This window comes from Ictidomys tridecemlineatus, chromosome 10 (genome assembly GCF_052094955.1).
Source record: "Ictidomys tridecemlineatus isolate mIctTri1 chromosome 10, mIctTri1.hap1, whole genome shotgun sequence".
Classification (NCBI taxonomy): domain Eukaryota; kingdom Metazoa; phylum Chordata; class Mammalia; order Rodentia; family Sciuridae; genus Ictidomys; species Ictidomys tridecemlineatus.
This window is the reverse complement of record NC_135486.1, coordinates 114,122,635-114,138,978: the sequence shown is the minus strand read 5'-3', so window position 1 is coordinate 114,138,978 and position 16,344 is coordinate 114,122,635. Positions and strand designations below refer to the sequence as shown.

The following is a 16,344-nucleotide window of genomic DNA, read 5'->3' as shown; positions in this document are numbered from 1 at the left end:
TTATGGCAGAAGGTATATAAAGAAAAGCTGTATTTCATTTGTGTATGCTGTGTATATGTGTTGAGACATCATATGAAACCCCATTTATTTCCATAACACATACATGTTAATTGAAAAATAAAATAAATATTAAAAAAGAAATGAATGAAATTAATAGCATGAGAAATAAAAGGAGAAATTATTACTAACATTGGAGAAGGATTATGAGAGAATTCTAACAATTTGATTGTTTACATATTTTAATGCACAAAATCCTTAAAGACATAAGCTATAGAAATTGATTGAGAATTAAATATGCAACCTGAATAAACTTGAAAAATGTAACATGATTGTGTTAGTAGTAGAAATTATTCATAGTAGATTCTATGAAATAAAGGACTAATATCAATTATTCACAAACACTTCCAAAATTAAAAGAGCATTTCTAAAATGAAATAAATATATTTTTAGAATAAAATATATTCTAAAAGGCCAGTATTACCCTAATACTAAAACCAAGCAAAGACAACACAGGAAAAGGTTGTGTAATACACCAAATCCATGAAATAAAAAGTCAACATAAGAGGATTATTTCAATTGATGCAGAAAAAAAAACATTTGATAAAAACCAAATCCAACCCTTCCCCTGGAAAAATAATCCTCAAAACCATTCTTTCATGATAAAACACTCAGCACATTGGACTAGAATAAAATTTTGTAAACCTGATAAAAGATATCTATGAAAACTTATACACTTTGGGTAAGAATATTAAATGGTACAGCTATTATGGAAAACACTGACAGAAGTACTTTGTAAGGCGGCAATTTCACTCATGAGTATACACTCAGATGAAATTTAAAACTAGAGTTCACAAACAAGTTTCACACTAATGTTCATAATGGCACCATTCATAATAGCCAAAAGGTGGAAATAACATAAATGTCTATCAACTGATGAAAGGATAACTAAATTGTAGTATATCTGTACAATGGAATATTATTTGGCCATAAACATGAAGTACTGATATATATTTCACATGGAAACAAATGCTAAATGATATCACTTTGCAGCACAAAAAACACATATTCCATGTCTCCATTTTTATAATGTATACATCATATGCAAAGCTAAAGAAATAGAAAATACAGTAGTGTTTGTTTAGGGTAAATGATTTTGAAAGCTGACAGTTAAAAGATAATGAGTTTTCTGAGTTTGACAATGGTGAGGGCTGCACATATCATTTATCATGCTAAAAATTATGCTTTTTACATTTTAAGGAATCATATAGTATGAAAATAATGTCTTAATGAAGTTGTTATTTTAAAAGAAAAAAAGAAACGGTGATTTACATACTAATTATAAGAAAAATTTGATAGAAGACATCTGAACCAATGGCCTTCTTGGCTTTTTTCACAAATGAATCTTGTGCATTGTTGAGGGAATTGATATTAACTCCAAAAGATGTGCTAATAATCAAATCCATGTTGTAGCTCCCCAAAATTCTGAGTAGAGAAAGAAATGTAAAATTTTAATCTGCACTGCTTTACTCTCCTACTACACATGCTGGAAGAAGTGATATGAGCACATTCACACACGGTCATAAATATCTGTTGATCAAATGACTAGTCCATGCTCCTATGAAATGCCATGAGGCAGTAGGGTAGTGATCTCAAGGAGTTCAGTCACAGAGAGACAGACACTCATAATCAGATAAATTACATCAGTGAGTGGAGTGTAGATGATGAAAGATGATTAAGTATGGAGCTTCAGCAGGACCAGGGTGTTATAATTGACTCCTGGTAGGGGATCCAAGATAGGTGACCTTGACCTATGTCCTGCCTAAGCACAGTCTGTGCCCAGAGCTGATTCCTCTCTAGCACATCACATAAAAGGAACACCCTGTTCTGTGAGGCAGAAACCTTGTCCCTCCTTCTCTGCACCCACTATTACAGGTCCTGAGAGGTCTTGAACTCCAGGACCCAAAGTGGCGGCAAGGGCAGAAACTCGCAAAAGAGAATGAGTTAGAATATCTTCAGTTAAAATATTGGAAAGTTCCTCAAAATGTACTTGGATGAGCTCACAACTTGGGGAACATATTCTCTCAGATTTCCCAAGACAGTATCAGTGGTTGTTCATTGGTCAAAATAACCCATTTTATACAAAAAATGATATGGTAGTTGTAATCCATATCCTTTCAGGACCTTATCTCTGTTGAGACTGGAGGAAGAAGTGGTGAGAATATTTCATATTTTGTATTCTGATGATATTCTCAGTGCAACCATGAAGAGATTTGTTGTTCCATAGCCTGCATTATATCTTTCTTTTTTAAAATTTTTTAAATAATTTTTTTTAGTTGTATAGGACAGCATGCCTTTATTGTATCAGTTTATTTATATGTGGTGATGAGGATCAAATTCACTGCCTTACACATGCTAGGCAAGTGTTCTTCCACTGAGCTACAACCCTAGCCCTGTGCTATATCTTTCTATCCCTGCTCAATAGGTACCAGAAACTTCCCCTCATCCAACATTTCCTAGGCTCTATCCTCAACTTCTGAGTGATCATGTTCTTCATTGTAAAACATGTGTTTTGACTTACATAATATCCACATGGACGATCAAGCAGATAAACTAATTCTGTTTTTGTACACAGATGTTCCAGCACCCTGCCTCATCCTTGCTGCAAAGAGAGATTTTTGCACAAATTCCAATAGCAAAACTACCTGAAGTTCACACAAAAAAAGACGTTTTGTATGAGGTATTTTTGGAAGTCTCCACATTGTAGAGAACTTGTTAAACAGGCATCAGTTTTTTTACTCAGTTATTTACTGAGTGTCTACTAGGGGGCAGGCCCTGTGCTTATGCTCCATAAACTTTTATCCTAAATTCCTCTTCTCTTGTGAGGGTAGAAGGGGTACCCAGCCACCAGATGCATGTTCAGTATTTATATTACAGCTGCTGTGTAAATACAAAGGTCCCTCATGGAAAGTAAACTGTTCTCCCAGGGGACAGAGAGCATTTTGACGTAGGACATCTTACACAGGCAGCACAGGAAAAAACTGATTGATGACAGTCATCCAGATAACCTTGGAAAACTAGGTTGCCCAGATCAGTTATGCTTTTCCATATATGTACAGCATGAATATTTTGCAAGGGATGCCAGGATATAGCCACTTAAAACAATAGCTAATAACTTAAAAGATTAGGAACTTCTTCTCAATTTTGAAAAAATAATGCAATTATATGGAAGCACATTTTTAAGTCATCCCCCACTGCACACACATGGAGGGACAGAAGGAAAAAGAAAGATAATTATGTTTCCCAGCTTGAGACTGGCCTGGCAATCCAACCTGCTGGAAGCTGTCATTCAGCTTCCAACACTGTGTTTTGTTTATAAAGGTATACATCCAGTGCTCATTCATGATGAAAGCTCAAAACACTAGGAAGAAAAAAAAAACTTCTTCAATCTGAAAGAGACTCTATATACTAAGAAACCCAACACCAACAACAAAGACCTTCAGCTAACATAACATTTACTGGTGAAATGGTGAATCTATTCTACTAAGATCAGTAACAATTTAAAGTTTTCTACTTTTATCATTCTAATCCAATATTACCATACTGTAAATCTTTACTGGAGCAATGGGAAAAAGTTTTTAAAAAGGCATGAAAATTGCAAATGAAAGAACCTGAAGTGATCCTGTCTTCAGGGAAAAAATTATCAATATGGAAAATCTCAAAGAATATTTTAAAACTTCTAGAACTAATAAATAGGTTCACCAAGGTTGTATTAACATTCAAAAACAAGCTACATTTCTATATAAAACAAGGGAAATGTGAAAAAAACATTAAAAATATAATACTATTCACTGTCACTCCAAAGAAAATGAAACACATTAGGAACAGATATAAACACAAGTACAGGATTGCTATGCTGAAAACTATAAAATGTTGATCAAAGATATTAAAGAAAATCTCAAGAAATGGAGAAGCATAACATGTATTGAAAGATTCAACCCAGAACAGATACAGATTTTCTCCAAAGTAATCTATAGATTTGATTTAATTCTTATCAAAATCTCACCAAGTGGGTTTTTGCAGACAAACTTATTCTGAATTTGTATGAAAAATTAAAGGACCAACATAAATAAAGTGAGAGGGTTGAGGATTTGGCTCAAGCTGTAGCCCGCTCGCCTGGCATTTGTGTGGCCCAGGTTCAATCCTCAGCACCACAAACATAGAAATATGTTGTGTCTGCCGAAAACTAAAAAAAATAAATATTAAAAATCTCTCTCTCTCTCTCTCTCTCTCTCTCTCTCTCTCTCTCTCTCAAAAAAAAAATAAATAAATAATAAAGTGAGAGTGAAACAGACAAACTGAGTCAGTCTTAGCAGGTTAACAAACATAACAGAAAATTAGGAGTTAAAAAGTATGGTAGTCTCTAATGCTAACTTAACACACCAGGAGACAGGAGTTTGAGAAGTCAGTTCAGCATTCTCAGGCTATGAAGACATCAGAAAAATCAACAAGCCAGAGGCAAAGACCAGTTCATTACAATAAAACCCACTGAGAGAGGCCACTAGCCTGCCCTGTTCTGATAATAATACTAGGGACTCCCCCAGATGAGGTGTCACATCTTTTTTAACTAATGGGCAAATGCATGCATAGAAAAGTTAAGATGGTAACTTCTTGGTTAATATATATATATATATATATATATATATATATATATATATATATATATGTATGTATGTATAGTTGTATAGTTTTAGATGGACACAATACCTTTATTTTATTTGTTTTTTTTTTATATGGTGCAGGGGACTGAACCCAGCATTTTACACATGTTAGACAAGCACTCTACCACTGAGCCACACAACCCTGGTCCCAGGATGATAACATATTTTTTCCTTTGCTTTATTAACATAGTCACCATCCCCCAAGGTAGGTACTTAAAATAGTAATGAGACTCGTTGCAAGAAAAATCACAATGGAGAGAAGAGCACAGGCACAACTAAAATAAAACAGAGTGACAAATAGACACACCCTATCAGCCCAAATAGATGCTTGACAATGGTGAAAACAGAATGATCAGAGGGTGGACAGTCTTTCTAAAGATGGTACTGAAACAACTGGAAAGCCACAGGCCAAGAAAACAAGACAACAACAGCAAATGAACCCTCACTGAGTTTTACAATGAGCATGACAAAGATCATAGGTGTTTACGTAAATTGTAAAGTCTATAACTTTTAGGAGAGAAACAAGAACAACATAGAAGTCAGAGGCAAAGCTTTTCATGTATTAGCCTCCCCCATATATCCAATACTTGCTCTTATGGAGACCCTGTTAAGAGGAAAAGACAAGTGACCCATCAGGACTTTAAAAGACTAGCAAGAGTGAGCCTTGGGGATCACTATATCCCAAGAAAGCTGATGATTATATGGATTTATCCACAGCAGCAATTTTGCCCAAATGTACATAGGCACACATGTACATGGGCACATAAAACCAGTGAAATCTAAATAAGTTCTGTGGATTGTATCAATGTCAATCTCTGGTTACTCTAGTAACAGGAATAGACTATATTCAGAGATAAATAATATGATATTCAAAGCATGTCAATTGGGAAAAACAGAAGAAAAGTTATATGAAACCTCCCTGAACAGTTTTGGAGCAAATTTCTGTGAAGCTGTGATTACTCCAAGACACAAATTTAATCAATAAATATTTGTATTTTTTAAAATAACCTGAGCATACACTTCACAGAAAATGACATACACTCAATCAACAAATATATGAAAAACTATTAATCATCTCTAGTAATCAGAGAAATGCAAATCAAAACCACTATCATGTCACTCCAGTCAGAATGGCAATTATTATGAAGATAAACAACAATGAATGTTGGCGAGCATGGGGAGAAAAAGGCACAATCATACATTGTTGGTGGGATTGCAAATTGGTGCAGCCAATATGGAAAGTAGTATGGAGATTCCTTGGAAATCTTGAAATAGAACCATCATTTGACCCAGCTATCCCTCTCCTTGGTCTATACCCAAAGAACTTAAAATCAGCATACTACAGGTACACAGCCACATCAGTGTTTATAGCAGCACAATTCACAATAGCTAAACTGTAGAACCAACCTAGATGCTCTTCAGTGGATTAATGGATTAAAAGGGGGGGATATATACACAATGGAATTTTGCTCCACAATAAAAGAGAATGAAATCATGGCATTTGTACATAAATGGTTGCATTGGAGAAGATAATGCTAAGTGAAGTTAACCAATCCCCAAAAAAACGAATGCTGAAATTTCTTCTCTGATATAAGGAAGCTGATTCATAGTGGGTTAGGGAAGAGGAGCATGGGAGAAATGGATGAACTCAAGATAGGGCAGAAGGATTGCAGGGAAAGGAAAGGGGCGTGGTTACCAAAAATGATGCAATGTGATACACATCATTATCCAAAGTACATGTATGAAGACATAAATTGGTGTCAACATACTTTATATACAATCATAGATATGAAAAATTGTGTTACATATGTGTAATAAGAATTGTAATGCATTCTGCTGTCATTTATTTTTTTAAAAATCAATTAAAAAAAGAAAAAAGAAATTTTAAAAAATGAATGCTTACCGGCCGATTTGTAAAAACAGAATAATGTTCTTTCACCAGCACTGTTTTGATCATCTCTGGATCTGTAATAACCAACACAGGCTGTTGACCATCATACAATCTATGTTGGGAAAGAAGAGCTCATTAAACCTACTAAGCCATATTTTTCAGTTGGAGCAACACCCAAGAATTCAAACTGATATTCCACAATCCATATGCCTGACTGTAGAATGCACATTGACACTAGATACAAGTTCAAGGTAGGTGATAACACACAACAAGATTCTGGCCATATAAAATGAAGGTCATGTAACTGAAGCAGGGAAGAGATATTTAAAGATAAAAAAAAAAATTTCATAAGAAGAACCTGGTTGGAGATGTCTAAATGGTACGTACATGTTTTCTCTCTCATTTGTCAATAATTTTTGTATTTAAAAATGTTTCATAATCAGGGCAGTTTTAATCTGCACTTCTCTAATTGTTAGATATGTTGAATGTTTTTCATATATTAATTGATCATTTGTATTTCTTCTTTTGAGAAGGGTCTGCTCAGTTCTTTTGTCCATTTATTGATTGGGTTATTTGATTTTTTGGTGTTAAGCTTATTGGGTTGTTTGTATATTGTGAATATTAACACCATAAATTAAGTGCAGTAGGCAAAGATTTTATCCACTTCTGAAGGTTCTCTTTTTATGCTTTAATTGTTTCTTCTGATGTGAAAGGATATTAAATTAGAAAAAAATAGACAAGTAAATTATTAAGTTCTTACAAGTGCTTAAGATGCAAGACACAGCTGGGGTTTTATCAGTGGGGACTCAGCCCTGTATGCTCTTTCCACTAAAAAAAATGGCCTTTATGAGCCATGCCGGTTAGGCAGGATGATGTGGCCAGCTCTGCAGTTTTGAGGACTTGATGAGAGAAGATGAAGAGGGAGGAAGAGGCAAAGCCATCTCCCACTTGCTCATAGAACACAAGAACTACAATAATACCTCTGGAGCTGCTTTCACCAAGCTTTATTAAGAAAATGGCTGCTGAAATTAACCAATGTAACCCTAGCAGATTATGAAGTACACAAGCTCTTGGGAACATAGTAGTTTAATATGTATTGGCCATCCATTCTTCAAAGTCAGTAGAATGAGATAGGCAGAGAAATTCCTCTGTACACTTCTATTGAAAAATCCTAATGGACATGGAAAAACAAATGAAATCCCCAAGACTTTATGCTTGCAGAGAAAGTTAAAATAAAAGAAAGCAGAGGTCAAATCATTTCCCAATCTGTTCATCTCTGTCTCCTCTTTTCTATCAAATGTACATAACAACCCCAAAAATTCATATAAAGGTCACTTTTATTCAATGTGGCAATCTTGAAAGTAGATTAAGCCATGCACGTTTTAGAAAGATCTGACTTAATGCCTTCTATGCAGTATTAAAGGCTCCTAATGAAGAAAAATGGAAAAGGGGGTAGAGGCTGGGCACTGGAGAGAAGGTGAGGCCAAGAGTTTTTGGGTCATCAGAGACTGAGAAATGTCCAAAGTATGACATTCTTGACTTTGAACCTTGACACCTGGTTAAATATGGGACTCTTCACAGGAGGAGGAGCCTCTAAAAGCTTTATGATAATTAATTCCTAGTAATATCTCTAGACAGGCATTGTCCTCTTGCCCTGGAGTGCCTCATCCAACAAGTCTACCCAAGAAAAGTTTCCAAAATACTCACCCCCACATTTTCCCATACTTGACATTGGACATCATATTGCCAAAACCCTGGGTGGAGAAACAAGAGAATTTATATTGTTATTTTGAAAATATTGAACCCTGCTTCTAATTCAGGAACCAATGATTCCAATCCCTTAAAATCAGACTGGAATATGGTCCATCACTGGCAGTTAGAGGGAAGCTCTCATTCTAAGACATCCAAAGGCAAAGAAGAGAAAATAAATGAGATATTAGTGTTGAGAGCCACAGTTTAGTCAGAATGATGCCTGGCATTTTTCAAAAGGGAATGGTTTAAAGGTAACCCTGCTCTGGGATTAGGGCAGCTCCTGCTGGATTTAGGGTGGATCCTGTTGCCTCAGGCACTGGCTTCTTTGGAGTTCAGGCTGGTGGAGGGAGTGTGTTCCTGAGAAGTGTGTGTAGAGTGCCCGTGAGAGTTCCAGAATAAAGAGTTGCCATTTAAATCTACAAGGCTTTGTGGCAGCTCGGATAATTTGTGCCCAGCCAGACTGCGACATATTAGAAAAGGGAATTTAGAGTCCATCTTGAATTTTCTTGAAGTATTATACATATTGAAGAAATTATCCTCTTTTTTTTTTAGACAAGGTATTCCCATGTTTCCTATAATGACTTTGAATTTGTGATTCTCCTGCCTCAGCCTCCAGAGTGGTTGGGACTACAGGTGTGTGCCACAGTTTCACTACTTATCCTTGAGTATGAATATGAAGCAAGTCTAGTTTTCTGTATCATTTTCTCTTGTGCATGGACTGTTTTGAAATCCTGCCTACTTTGAATCATTCCCTCCACCTGGATGTGAAAAAATCAAAGCTGAGAGAAAGTGAATGAGGTTCCCAGGGACATTCTCAAGGCCACTTCACTCATTTTTCATGAATCTCCCTAGAATACTGGGGAAATGAGGAAGTTTAAGGCACCAGTCACCTCTAAGTTGACCATGTTGATGTGAGTAGTTTAGCTGACTATTTCACTACTGTAACCCTTATAAGAACCATGTAGAAAACTAAGATATACAGGGCTCACATTTTCAGAGGTCTCAGTTCATACATCACTTCCTGTGTTGCTGTGGTCTGTGGTGAGGCAGAATAACATGGCAGAAGAGTGTGAAGGAATAAAACAGCTCAGGACTGAAAGGGTAAAGTTTCAAAGCTGCAAAGCCTGAGATAAAAATGTTAAGGACCAGGCATTGTAAACCTGCTTCTAAACTGCAAAGCCTGAGTTAAATCCCTGAGGCAGTTAAGACAATGTCCTACTGGCCATTTTGTTGTTTAATAACTTAGGACTCTGAGTAGCCCGGCACTTAGGCATCCAGGTGCCAAAACCAATCAGTTTGAATGTGTACCCCACTTAGAAGTGACCAATCACCCATGCCCAGACTGTTCCCGCCAATGAATGTACTAATCATGTCTAAGAGTTGTTGTTTGATTTTCCTGCGCCTCATGATGATTTGCCCTGATGTATGCAAAGCTTCTGCCCTCCCCAAAAAAGTGTACTTAAGCATTGCTCAACCACTGCTCTGGGCTCTGGGCTGTTCTCCTTTTTTGAGTGGGCACGGAGCCACAGCATGCTGGTTCAATAAATCCCCTTCTGCCAATTGCATAAGTGGTCTCTTGGTGGTCTCTTTCTCTGACGCTTTGCTGGACCTTTACAAGAACGTGGAATCAGGAAGCAGACAGAAACTCCATTAACCAGGGACAAAATGTATGCCCTGAAGCCAGGCCCCCAGTGACTCACATCTTCCACAAACACCCTACCTGCTTATAGTTGCCCCCAGTTAATCCTTACTGAGGAAATAGTGTAGAAAAGATTAAGGCTTTCATATTCACAATTCAATCACTTTATTTCTGAACTTTTCTACATTGCCTCACACATGAGCTTCTGAGAAATACCACGACCATAACAGTGATTCTCATGCATGTTGTGGAGTGAGAAAGAATAAGTAAGGATTGTCAAAATGAAGTCACCTTCTGTTTTTCCAGCTCAACGTGAAAAAGATGGAGAGATGCCACTCCTACCCATGGGAGTCAACAAATTGAGTACTTGCTCTAAGTTTTTTCTTCTAACACTTAAAAAGAAATCTTCCTATTGCTATGTTTCAGGGATGATGTTTTCATGATGCACAGGGAGACCCCCAATTGTGTGGATCTTAAAGGCTATCTAGTATACTGTTGATCTGGAAAGCGTGAATAGGAAATACTGCCTTTTTAGCAGAAATAGCAGAATGTAATTCTCAGGGGGTCAGGGGGGTCTATAATTCTCAGGGGGGTCTATAATTCTTTTCAGAATTATAGAATTAGAGAATGATAAATATGCCTCAGTGTTTGGAAGAGAAAATCTGAGCATAGTGTAGCCTTTTTTTTTCTAACCTCTGGTTTTGAGCTCATGAATTTCTGTCAATAGTCAGGCCCTGAGTCAGACATGTAAATGGGTTAATGACAAAGGCTTGATAAAAATTCACATTTCTTGTGGAACATGTTACCCTCCATTCAGTTTAAAAATTTTAAATTTTTTTAAAATCATGTGATTACTGTTCATTTCATATGTGATACTGCCTTTGTTAAAAAACAATACACATCTTGTGCTTAATTATGTGAAATCCATAGACAAGGGCTACCTTATCTCATTCATACTTATTCGTTGCTAAGACTCACTGCTAGGGTGCTATCTTTGAACGATAAAAGGAAATGCAGAATGCTGTCGTTTCACCTGTTAAATCCTCCAAATATGTCACAGGAAGTAAAACTTGGGTGAAGCCATGGAAATAACCACAGGGTATTTACACATTCAAAAATTAAGTATGTACAAATTGTCAACTTATAAATGTTTGGGGTACTTCAGAAATTGTAGTTTCATTTTTTATTTACAAAGAGACTCATGAGACCTTGCAAAGAATAGGAATGTTTGAAGGTGTTTACCATGCCCTCTTTCACAGACTTTTTGCTCAAATACTAAGCACAATATAATCGTCCTGGAAATGTGCACCCAGCAAGTTAAACATCTTTTTTATGAAAAAATCAAAGTCTGAACAACATCATGAAGATCAAATGCAGATGTACGAGATATCCAAGCTGTTCCACTGAGGCTCTTGAAGAGTTGACATCAGAGCTCCAGGGAAAAACTGGACATGCTCCAGGAGGGGCCTGAACATTGTTTCTCAAAGGATAAAAACTACTAAATTTCTCCTGAAGATAAACATTTTTATTGATGGTACTAAACTGGCATTTGTACTCAGGAGAAAAAATAGAAGGAGCTTAAGCACACTCACCTTGCGGTAGTACAGAAGAGTTCCAAATAAAGGCAGAGGTGTTGGCCCAGGTATTCCCAGCTTCTTAAATAGCCCATGAGAGTAGGTTCCATATCTATAAAGTGAAATAGAAAGCCGGGTCACCCTGATTGTCATTCTATAGACAAGGTCCTGACCAGTCTCTGACTTAGAAACTGGACCAGGCAGTGAGATAGGTAACATGTCGGTGATACATAACAACAAAAACTCCAACGGGCACATTCTGTTTTCCAACACCACTTAGAGATAACTTCCTGCCACAAGAGGCACAATGATTAGGTAAAAGAACTTAAGTCTTCATGGCCCCAATAATTGGGTTTGTTCTTAATAAACATTCCCAGCCTTGACTGTGCCTGAGAAGGTCAGGCTGGCATTCTGCCAGGGCATCACAGTTGCTATGTGTATTTGGTATGTTAACCTTTCCTTAACATAGAGATTCCTAGTAAAAAAGGGCCAATGCTTTGACATGCCTTTCATTATGAGATTTTGAGTAACCAAATCCATTCAAGCACACAGTGTCCACGGAGAACCTATGGTAACATTATTTCTTGCAATTTGGTCATAAACCTTTCATACTTTTCCTTCTTTCTATGCCATGTCTCTGGTTCAGCATTCAGCCCTTCTTTAAATTTGACTTCACATGGATATTTGGAAGCAGTCATAGTATTCTTATTTCTGTTGAATGACAAATGTGACATTTAAGAAAACTGGGACTTCCATTGGCTTTATACCAACGTGAGCTAAGTTGAGTGTCACCCAAGTCCATTGTCAGACAATCTAAGTGACTTGAGCAAGAAGGAAGGCTGAGTTTCCTTAGACTCTTAGTGCTACTGTGAGGAATAAATGACTGAGGAATCATCTCCAGGCCATTCCTCCTCTCATTGAGTCTGATCCTCCAACTGGTGATGCTCAGATGGCAGCACAGAGTTAGGCATGCTCATGTTTACCAAGGCAGTCAATCATAAAATAAATTTGTGTATTGCCTCTATACATCAACTCTCCTTGTATGAAAACCCACAAAGGCTGGTGCTTCCTTGGGCTAGCCAACCTGCAACACAGATGTGTCATGTTCACATCCCCATGCCTGAGGGTTCTGGATCCTAAAATCTTCACCCCTATCAGCATTGATAATAGATGAAAGACTAGGTAAAGGAAAAATGGTGAACAAGAGATTCCTGGAATCTACTTCAATCACGAAACAACCAGTCTTGCAAAGATTGCCCCATAGTAGCACAGAAGAGAAAAGTCTGGCATGTTTAAATAGCTCAACATGCCCAGCAATTCCTTTTAACTACATAGAAGGTGACCTTCCAAATTTCAGTTACAGTCCTGATGACAGAGCAGACAATATGCAACATAAAATAAGAATCCATAATGTGTTCCAGACAGTTGAATAAGAACTTGCTGCTTCTTTGGAGGAGAATTTTTAAGGCAGTGTAGTTTTCACATACTCTGTACAAATCCTGTCATTACATACAGTAAAATTAAACTACATTGATTCACTAGAGAATGTCTGCAGAGAGAGGATTATGTTGCCACAACACCCTGAATTAGTAGTACCTTTTCTTTCAGACAATAAAAGACAGATTTATATTTTCATTTTCCATGCTATTTTGATTCCTTATTTTTAAGAATGAAATTAAGACAAATGTCAGATGTGACCTGTGTGGAATCTCTCCTACCCACAATCAAAATAACCTCTTTCCCTCTGTTTCATGATGTCAGGATCCCATTAGTAAAAGCAATTTCCCTACTAGATGATATTCATTCATGCGTTTATGTTGGAGTGTAAAGGAAAAGAAGTAAAGCCAATTTGGCTTTGTGATGTTGTTCACGCTGCTATACTATTTCATATTGAGGGATAATAAGTCTCTTTACTGATGCTAATATCTCAAAGAGAGCAAAAATAAAACAAAAGGAAAGAATAAAACTTCTCAAAATTTCTGTCAGGTATTCTCTGCTCTATACACTTATCATTTACAAGGAAACAGTTCTGTGAATTTCAGGGTGAAATAATTGAGTTTTACAAGATAGGGAAGTGCCAGGAGAAAAAGAGGGAATTGTGCAGTCAACTTTCCAGGGAGTCTGAGGGGAAATTGGTGTGTTATATATAGGATGCTGGGGGCAAGAGGGGGCAGGAGTCACCACATGCACATAGGATAGTTCTCTTGCATGTCTTCTGCAATAGGCAGAAATCCAAGAAGATAAAGAGACAAAACCCAAGTAAACTGGTTTTCCCCAGAATTCCCTAAGTTTGAAAGGGAGTGAGGTTCCCACTGCATGTATTAATAGTTATTAATTATCTGTATATGCTGAATTCTGGTTTATTCCTCTAGGTGAAAACACAGAGCCAATCAGATAACCCCCAGAAACAAATCTCAACACCAATTTCCCTATCCACAGGAACTCACCATTTGTCTTCAGCAGTTCTGTCTTCTGAATTTTTTTCTACTATGTGGGCTTTTTTGCCAAAAATGTGTCAATTTGTAATTCAGTGAGGCCAATTTATGTGTTAGGAAAGGAGATGGGGCCAGGCATGCTCAATAGGAACTTTTTAAGTGTTTATAGAAATTTCAATTCTATGATCTCTTTTGAGAAAAGAGATCATGGAATTATGTTCCTCTTTTCTTTCTCTTTCAAAAGAAAAGAGGAACATAATTAGGTCCCCACCTCCAGGGTTACAGAGGAGAGGAGACTGGACAGCTACTCACAGATATAGGAGCACCAGGAAGATAGCCAGGAGGACCCAGGTCTCTATGGAAGAATTGGAGATCAGATTCATCACCACTTTTCTTCAGCAGTTCTGTCTTCTGAATTGTTTTTTTTCTTCTATGTGGGCTTTTTTTGCCAAAATGTGTCAAGCTGTAATTCAGTGAGGCCAATTTATGTGCTAGGGAAGGAGGTGGGGCCAGGCATATAGCCAGTGGAAAGGCCATCTATGCATCTCCTGGAATTGGAGGGGTCAGGTGTTCTCTTTGCAGTTGACAAAGAATCATGCACTCTCCTCCTTTGATCTTTTAAATTATTGACTTAAACAAACTTCCTTTGGTAATTTCACTAACTTTGAGGCCAACAGCTGTCCAATGGGTAACTAAAAGAAGAATAAATCTTGGTATTCTGCCTTCATTAGGTATCCTTTACTAACCTAATATTTGTGACTACGCAGCTTTGCACAAGACATGTTAATCATTTAAGGAGTGTTTATCTAAAAACTAGCAAAATAAGAATGTTTAGTCCCAAATATACCTAATCTGATACCAACTTGGAGATTGAGGCAAGATTGAAGGGATATTTGATTGTCAGCTTTGGGGGTTTTGTTTTGTTTTGTTTTGTTTGTTTGGTGCTGAGGATGGAACCCAGGGCCTTGTGCATGCAAGACAAGCACTCTACCAACTGAGCTGTAACCCCAGCCCTGATCCTCAGCTTTTAAAGCAGCTTTTCTTCAGAGCACCAGAGTGGTACCTAGAATTTCTCATTCATTTTTCAATTCCTTCCAGGAATGGCAGAGTCTTGTAGACAGATCACTATGAAGAGAGTGTTCCCTCAACAAAAGGAATCATATCATGACATCTACATTGCCTTTCTAGTATCCAATATCTGGTAGATAAACATCCTGAGCAGTAAGTAAAAATTTACCCCTTTCAAGTGATTAGGACTTCTCAGGAGCTACCTCACAGTGCTAGAACTGAGATAGTGATCCATGAGACTACAGTTTGGGCAAGATTGCTTAACAATGCATACTTCTTCCCCACTGCTCTAATTCTTGTATAAAAGCCTTCAGGTCAACACCACACCTTGAAGACATGCCTAAAAATATGTCTTCCTGGGGTGGATACACAGATTAAATTTCTTTACTTGCTTTTTACATTTACCCTTTGGGTTTGATTTTGGGGGTGAATGGCCAGACCTAGATTTTGTATCTGGCCTGAAACTTCTGTAGTATGCTTAGTTTATGTTTGGTGGAAAAATCAATATATCACTGTGTAATCAATAATGTCAATGTTATTTAATATTTTATATTTGAACTCAAGCAAAGCCATTAGCATTTAATTTCCTTAATTGTTCATAACACCATAGCTGCTGACATGAGAATACATGAGACCTTCATCAAAACAAGCTACATCCATAAACCTTTGGCTATACAGGTTACTGCACCTAGAATGATTTTGTGCCTCACAAAAGACTTCAGCTGACCCTTCAAATACCAGCTCCCACAGCACCTATTTTGGTATAGTCTTTCCTAATTTATCTTGAGCAGTAGGACAACTTATTCCTTGCTGTGATCTCCAAGACTCTGGAAGCTGACGAAGGAGAATTGCAAGTTTAAAACCAGTCTCATAAATTGATTGAGGCCCTAAGACACATAGATAGACCCTCTCTCAAAATAAAATATAAAAAGGGAAGGATAATAGAATGAATAATACAGTATTACTTTATGTGCATATATGATTACACAATCCAGGTAAATCTACATCATGTACAACCAAGAGATTCATTCTACTATACTTCCTACTCATAAACCCCCTTCATTCCCTTCACATATTTCTACTTAATCGTGTCTACACCCCACTTTATTGTGAATTAGCATCAAGATATCAGAGAAAACATTTGAAATTTGGTTTGGGGGGATTGACTTATTTTGCTTAACATAATATTCTCCAGCTCCATCCATTTACCAGTAAATGCCATTTTATTCTTCTTTAAGGCTGAGTCATATTTCATTGTGTGTGTGTG

At 37.1% G+C, this 16,344-nt stretch overlaps 2 protein-coding genes across 9 annotated transcripts in view; one reads left to right on the top strand and one right to left on the bottom strand.

Annotated features, from left to right (window-relative positions):
- Positions 1-16,344, top strand: part of LOC101972073 (cytochrome P450 3A9) — a 373,151-nt gene that overhangs the window by 39,670 nt on the left and 317,137 nt on the right. The gene's annotated exons all lie outside the window — the stretch shown is intronic.
- Positions 994-14,492, bottom strand: LOC144367655 (cytochrome P450 3A21-like). 5 transcript variants are annotated; one of them, XM_078024772.1, is made up of 5 exons: positions 14,322-14,492; positions 11,593-11,686; positions 8,317-8,363; positions 6,622-6,721; positions 994-1,482 (listed from the first exon to the last, which is right to left on the bottom strand). In XM_078024772.1, exons 1-5 carry the CDS (start codon positions 14,390-14,392, stop codon positions 1,447-1,449), a joined length of 348 nt encoding a protein of 115 aa, XP_077880898.1. In that variant the 5' UTR covers positions 14,393-14,492; the 3' UTR covers positions 994-1,446. The 5 variants fall into 5 exon arrangements, 4 of the variants coding, with proteins under 4 accessions (XP_077880898.1, XP_077880900.1, XP_077880899.1 ...); XM_078024774.1 differs by having other exon boundaries at positions 6,622-6,683; XM_078024773.1 differs by lacking the exon at positions 994-1,482 and adding an exon at positions 3,341-3,418 and having other exon boundaries at positions 14,322-14,491.

Coding starts and splice junctions, on each gene's coding strand:
- LOC144367655 (XM_078024772.1), bottom strand. CDS start 14,392: ATGAATCTGATCTCCAATTCTTCCATAGAGACCTGGGTCCTCCTGGCT. Junction 8,364..11,592: donor CTCTTCTGTACTACCGCAAG/GTGAGTGTGCTT, acceptor TTCTCCACCCAG/GGTTTTGGCAATATGATGTC. Junction 6,722..8,316: donor AAGTATGGGAAAATGTGGGG/GTGAGTATTTTG, acceptor TTCCCAACATAG/ATTGTATGATGGTCAACAGC.